The sequence below is a fragment of the Chiloscyllium plagiosum genome, chromosome 11 (genome assembly GCF_004010195.1).
Source record: "Chiloscyllium plagiosum isolate BGI_BamShark_2017 chromosome 11, ASM401019v2, whole genome shotgun sequence".
Taxonomy (NCBI): Eukaryota; Metazoa; Chordata; class Chondrichthyes; order Orectolobiformes; family Hemiscylliidae; genus Chiloscyllium; species Chiloscyllium plagiosum.
In genome coordinates, this window is record NC_057720.1 from 32,767,149 (window position 1) to 32,774,736 (window position 7,588).

At 39.3% G+C, this 7,588-nt stretch overlaps 1 protein-coding gene across 1 annotated transcript in view; it reads right to left on the minus strand.

Annotated features, from left to right (window-relative positions):
* hectd3 (HECT domain containing 3) overlaps positions 1 to 7,588 on the minus strand; it is a 69,526-nt gene that overhangs the window by 5,219 nt on the left and 56,719 nt on the right. The window contains exons 18-20 of the mRNA XM_043700093.1: positions 5,672 to 5,746; positions 4,810 to 4,891; positions 3,255 to 3,326 (exon numbers count right to left, since the gene is read on the minus strand). Coding sequence (XP_043556028.1) covers positions 3,255 to 3,326; positions 4,810 to 4,891; positions 5,672 to 5,746 — 229 coding nt within the window. The remainder of the gene's footprint in view (positions 1 to 3,254; positions 3,327 to 4,809; positions 4,892 to 5,671; positions 5,747 to 7,588) is intronic.

The window sequence follows — 7,588 nt, forward strand, 5'->3', positions numbered from 1 at the left end:
GAGGCTATGGCAACGGATGAATGGATACCGCAAAACAATCAACAGACAGGACTGGTACTTCCCAGTCGGGGAACACTTCAGCACTCTGGGACGTTCTACCTCGGACCTTCAGGTGACCATTCTCCAAGGCGGACTTCAGGACAGGCAACAATGTGGCTGAGAAGAGCTGATCATCAAGTTTGGTACCCATGAGAATGGCCTCAACAGGGACCTTGGGTTCATGTCACACTTCAGGTGACCCCACTACACTACACTCATTCCCAGACAGACTAACACATATCGACACTCTTACAGACCGATATACTCACAGACCCTCTCTCATACACTCACACATAAACTCCTACACACACCTTCTCACAGACTTATACCCCTTTACACTCACACACACTCATACACACCCCCACCCAACGCGCACACACGCACGCACGCTTGTGGGGTGAATTGGCATATGCAGAATTACATTTTAATTTGCTCAAAAACTGCAAGAATATATGTAAGATTCTGTAAATCCCCTTTTTAGATTAGAATCAGTCTGAACATTGGTGCACAGACAGCCTCACACAGGGCACCTCACACCTTCAATGCATTATCTGGGCCAACCTGGCACCTATTGTTAAAGTTCACTTGAGAATGTAACGTCAAGAAAGTTCTGGAATTGACGTATGAAAGAATGACGTATGAACCAACATGCCTATTCTAAAAGATGACAGACTTAACAAACAATCCAGGTCTTTTTCAATATATAATTTCAGTTACATCATACTGTAAACCTTTGCTATAAATTCTATGCCCTACAATCTTATATTCCACAACCACCTGTTGAAGGAACAGCACTCTGAAAGCTAGTGCTTCCAAATAAGCCTGCTGGACTATAACCTAGTGTTGTGTGATTTTTAACTTTGTACATCCCAGTCCAACACTGGCATCGTCACATCAAGGTCCACTATGAGCTGTGTGAAAGCGACCTAAAAAGTGACAGTTCCTTCAACATTGGAATGCAGCTTGTAGCATTGCCAATGCAATTTTGCAAATAAAAAAGCAGTAGTTAATCATTTGCATCTAGACCTCCGGCAGGGTAGATTAGGAAACACTGGTGTCCTCCACCACCATCTTGTGGACAAACATTGTTAATGAAATTTCTCATTCAGAAAATCTGTGTAACGGACTTCTCTTCACCTGACATCAACAACTAAAAGGACAAGACTGCAAACTTAAAGACAGGGAACTCCATGAAAGTATAGATGATTCTTCCACTTCTTAATTACACTCTAATTCTTTCTATTCTTTGACTCCTGTCTCATGAAGCTAACTGAAATAAAGGTTCCACAACGTAGCCTCTTCTGACTGAAATTTGCTTTTTAATTTTGTCTGTGATAAGGGTCCACTCAGTCTAGATCTTCACACATCACAGTTAACTGCTTAATTAAGAATAAAAAAGGTTGAATGTTCAAGACCTAGAAGTTCAAGGCTGCAATTTCTGAAGGTATGCTGAACTATTCTTTGACGGAGATGTTAAACCTATACCCTGACTGCCCTCTCAAATAAAATGTAAAGCATCTCAAAACATTACAAGATTCCTAACTTCTCACCCTGATGTAGTGAGTAACTCTTTTCCTGACACAATAAAGTTTCTCCACCATCTACAAGGCGCAAGTCAGGGGTGGAATGGTATACTTTGCACTTGCTTGCATGAAGTGCAGCTCCAACAACATGTAAGAGGTTGCACACCATCTGGGTCAAAGCAGCATGCTTGACTACGAACGCAGTGCCATTCAGGCCCCTTCGCCACTGACACTCAAAAACAAAAGGGAGTACAAGATGCACAGAAGAAATTCACTAAGGCTACTTAGACATTTCTCCACCCAAATCTCCAGACTATCCATACCCTGCTGTATCCTCTAGCAATCCTCCTCACTGTCCGTAGCTCCCTGAATCTTTGTATCACCAAAAGAGATCATGTTAATTCTCCTCCAAATCATTTATATATTAGATATGTTAAAAATGACAGGGTCCCAGCACTGCTCCCTGTGGAACACCACTGGTCACAGATCTCCAGTCAGAAAAACACCCTTCCAACTTTACACCCTTCAAACCCGCAATCACCACCAACTAGAAAGACAAGGCCGGCAGCTACATGGGAACACTACCAACTGCAAGTTCCCCTCAAATCACACATCATTGACATCCTACTCAATATTTCAATCAATGCTGTGTGATCACTCTGATTGGCCTACTCCTGCTCATATTTCCTATGTTTCTTGGATCGACTGAATAAATGGGTGTAAGTGTTTTTGAAAGAGCAAAATGGGCCAAGAAGAGATTTGATATTCCTTAAAATCTTGCAAGTTTTACATAAAGCAAATAAAAAGGAACAGTTTTCAGTGGTTGAATGATCAAAAAGTATCCACGTAAGCTTACTGTGTCTTGTGTTCCCTTGCCATTGACTAGGTATGATTTGAAATACATTTCCTTAAGGGTAGTGGAAGCAGATTCAATGCTAGGTTTCAAATAGGAATCAGATAAATACGTGAAGGGAAAGAATAGGATGAATGAGTGAATAGATCAACTTGACTGTGTTTTGAAAAATCCAGCATTGATATGTTGGACCAAATAGCCTCCTTCAAATATACTCTACAAATCTGTGATCGGGGATGCCAAGTCCAGTACATATGGCTACATTATTCCACAGGATTATATCTGAGAAAAATGTTCCATTGCAACTGTACGATAAATGCATCATGTAAATACAAGCTTTGTTCGTGCAGCCAAACTATCTGTAAGGTTCATACATGAGCTCAGACCATTTGAAATAAACAGCAATAGACTCTAAAAGCTATGAAGTCATGATGTGATGATTCACACAGACTAAGAGAAGTTTGAAAAGTTGCAATAATTCCCCCAATGACTTACTAGTTTATGGCACCACTGGATGTGGTCTTATGCTAAGGTATCTAACCTCATAAGAGACAGCAATTAGAGTGCTACAATTGACTTCAATAACTTGTGGGAAGGACAACGAGAACAGCCGAGGCTCATGAACTCTTACTCTAACATATGCACAGGCATATGTGAGCCTCAAGAGAGAAACAGTTTGGGCTTAGCTGACACTGCTAGATTAATGATAATGAGACTTGTGAAATAACGCACAAAATACTGACATTGTCCATTAAAATCCAAAGACTGACCTCTGGAAAAGGGAAAAAAAAAGAAAAAAACCAGGAATAGAAACTCTTGATTAAATAGAAGCAACAAACCTGGAATAGTTTGGCAGAAAAAGTGTACTGGAGCATGTGGAAGACTCTGGGAGAGCATCTGTTTTCTCTGAGCTGTCAAAGAAACAATAGCAAATATTAACATATTGTAAAATTAAAAAAGAAATTCTATATAACATATAACTTATGCAACTTAGTTTATATTTGATGTAACACCTAGATAAGCTCAATAAAATACTGCAAAAACCACAAGAGATGTTAATAACCCTGACCAGGGACAGAATTACCATGTGATGTATGTTAAACGACCACATAGAATACTAAGATATGTTCATTTCTCTCCCCTCCACACCAACCCAGATACACATCAACCCAGTCATCTTTCAGATCTGTTTACCTGGGTTAACAAGAGGTGGACTAAGGCTCAGAATCTTAGCTTTGTAAACTGAAGATCCTGATCCATCCTTACACAATGAGAGCACGGGTCTTATCTGACAATGAAATGTGGATCACTACCAGGTATCCTGGCAATGTGAATAATGACATATTCCACAAGCAGAGCTGAAAAGTATGGCGTTGGAAAAGCACAGCAGATCAGGCAGCATCTGAGGACCAGGAGAATCAACATTTCTGGCATAAACCCTTCATCAGGAATGATGAAGGGCTTATGCCTGAAACATCGATTCTCCTGTTCCTTGGATGCTCGCTGACCTGTTGCGATTTTCCAGTGCCACACTTTTCGACTCTGATCTCCAGCATCTGCAGTCCTCACTTTCTCCATATTCCACAGGCAGGACAATAAAACAGGGTATTAAAAAAAATTGTTCATGGGTGTGAGTATCACTGGGTATGCCAGCACTTATTGGCTATCCCAAATTGCCCTTGAGAAGGTGGCGAATGGTCTTTTTAAGATGCTGTGGTAGTTCGTTGGGAGTGGGGTGCAGGGGCACGAATAATATTATTATCAGGGAGTCTCAGGATTTTAACCCAGAAAAGTAAATAAATGGCACCATAGCATCAAGTCAAGATGGTGTAATGGTGATGACAAGCTGTAATGTTCCTATGAATCTACTGTCTTTGTCCTGGTAGAGTTGAACGAAAAGTGGGAAATACTGAAAATACACAACTTAAATCAAGGGAAACAAAAAGAAGCAGTTCCAGTCTGATATGACTCTTCAGAAATGATCATTTTGTTCATCTCTCCACGGGCGCTGCCAGACCTACCATGTTTCCCTAGCACTTTGTTTTTATTGTAGGCAAAATTAACAAATGAGACTTGAATTAATACAATCCAAATCCTGAGCCTGCATCCTGTTATCCCACCATTTTTCATTTCTGCTCCACAGGTAGGCTCTGCAGTGAGTCTCCTCTAGTTACAACATCACCTGAAAGCACGCCCCACCAAATGAGATCAGTAATTTGTATCATGGCAGACTGACAGTGTAAATCACAACAACACTCCTCTGGAAAGCTTTTCATTTTTTCACTGTAGTTTTTTATATAGTTTCCAATTGAATGTAGGTCATTGATGGCAATCAACCAGCTCACTTTTGAAGTACCCAGGGTAAGTCACCATCCAACAATCTAATGTACTTACCCTAACTTGTCTGGGTAGATGAATATCGGAGCAGGCAGACGGCTTCTACCCGTAACAAACCTTAAGAATCGACTGCGATCCTCTGAAAAATAAATTAGAGAGGAAACAGAAAAAAGAAGCATCGCCTGTTTTTCCCCACAATTGTCAAAAAGACTTTAATCTTTGTACTGCTATACTTAAACGCCAAATAGCAATGAGCAGTTTAGTACAACAGGCCATTTGTGCAAACAAGACAATGTCTACTAACAATACAAATCACAATTTTGTACTTTAGAGCAGTATTAAAACAAATCCCGCTCAACTGATTCATATTGGCCTGGATATGATATTCAAATCCATAGCTGTTTGGGGCACATGCAGGCAAAAATCACACAGGGTTTTAAATGAGAAAAAAAAACTTGTTTACATCTTCAAATAAAGAGAGTATCAACTTGATGGCTCCCCCCAAAATGTTGGCATGTCTGAAAATGTAACACACTCTCTTATTGCACTGCAGTGAGAGTCTGGAAAAGGTGCTCAAATCTCTGGTCAGAATACTCAAACCCCAGAGCACAATGTCCATGATAGCTATTATTGACCAGTAATTGTTATTTGTGTTTTTTTAAGGTGCATGAATTTCACTAAATTTCAATATGCTCGTAGTGTAACATTTCAGAGGTAACAAAAGTGCTCCAACGTCTTTTACCTGTCACACACAGTGATAGCCACTTGGTCTAATGATCAGAATAAATCTTATGTTAGACATGATACAAAATTTCCTCTAATCTTCAAACTAGAAAACAGGTAGGTATTACTCAGACTACGGACACTGGAAAAAGTTGGTTTAACCAACTAACAAGTAACTCTAAATGAGGCCACTTACCATTTGTGAAATTTGTGAGCGCTTCCCAAAAATACTTGACTCTGGTATCAGACTGCTCCAATTCTTCAAAGCGAGCTAAACAAAGAGAATAGAACAAACTATCGCACAAGTTTCTAATTCAACATTAGTACTATTTAATCAAAGTTTAAGTGTCTATATAGCTATCATAGCAGCACTACAGGATATAGGGCAATTGGGGTTATTTCAACTGAGGCTTTAGTTTCAGTGGAAATAATCCCTGATGCTCATAACTGATTATCACAGTTAGGTCATACAATATATTTACTCATGCCTTGCTAAATTAACAGGTCTGCTCCAAACAACCTTAGCTTTCACAGAATGATATTTCCTGAATTGAAGAGACATGGATAAAGGTTGATTTGTGGCATCCCAGAGAGAGACAGGAAATCAGTTTACCTTCCATATTGTGCCACATCAGATATTCCTGCTGTGATCCGTGCCATCTTTGCAAGTGCAAAGTAGAGGCTCGATATCGCAGTTCATGCATAAAAATATAAATTGTGGGAAAAAAAAGTGCATTTTCTAGTAGTTATTTAAAGAGCAGCAACATAAAGGAATTGGGAGCAATTCACTCTCACTCTGATTCAGCTCAAGGTGTGTTGTATTGGGTATCTAAAATACAAAGCATGGGTAGCAGTTTTTATAAGTTTTAGGAGCAATACTGCAGTTCACTGTGCAAAATAATCAAATGTAGAGTGAATGTATTTGGATTAAATACGTACTGCAAATCAGTTTGAAGAGAAACAAACATATATTATATCAAGTTAAGCACAATTTTAAAAAAAAAACACATTTTTATATCCCTCTTCCTACTTCAGGGAGTTTCCTTTAAATACTTGTTTTTTTGCTGTTGGAAGTTTACACTGTTTATTCATGATAGCTAAAAATGATGCAAAAAAAGGTGATTCTCCAAAAAAAAAGCAACTACCTTCACCATGTTATGTAGAGCTTAAGTGCAGATAACCATCACTGAGTGAATTGCTCAATCATGTGCAGAACTATGGAAAATTTATTACCTGAATGATTGATCTGCACTATGTTTTTCAGAGCAAACTTTCCAGACTTTGTGCCTGCAGCTACAGCCAAGATCACAATTACAAGGCATCAATTCTGTAAAGATCTTATTGTATTTATTGTACCTCTGATTAACATATAGGACAAGCACAAAGTATATATGGGAGATGCAAGTTGTCCAATAATTACAATATTGAACCAGGAGATACTCCTTCCCAAGCAGAAATCTTAAGATATGGTCTAGTCTCTGCAACATTCACATTTGAATTTCTCTTGGTTACTTGATTTGTTGGGTGGGAAGGAAAACTGTACTGGGAAAAGAGGAAAGAAATCCCTCCACTATCTTTAGGACCTCACTACCTCCACATTCCTTAACTTGGAAATATTGCAACCTTGTTTCATTATTGATCAATCAAAAACTTGGAACTAACTCCATACTAAACAGTTCATGGGAGTACCTTCATTTCATGGATTAAATCAGTTTAAGAATTGCAGTGATTAAAACCAGACCCAGGTGGATCTCACTGACTAAGAGATCCTTGATTTGGGGTTGTTAATGTGGGCCAATCAGGGAGCCCTGGTTGACAGATATAAACACGGGATCTAGGTGGGAGGGGCGGGGGCTTGCTGGGTCTGTATTGTCTGCACTTTTGTATGTAACGGTATTGTCTAATGTATAAATGTCATTGTCATTGTCTTGTCACACGTGGAACTGGGATTTGAGGTTTGTCCTCCTCCCTGTAAAATGGTTGAACGGTAGGGTTCGGGGCCTAGCTTTGCTGCTCCCCTCCCTTGTAAAACTGCTGTCTTTCGTGTACAGCTGTCAATGTTTTTTGTAAATTGTTTTGTAACTTGTTTAATAAAATAAAAAAAAAAAATAAA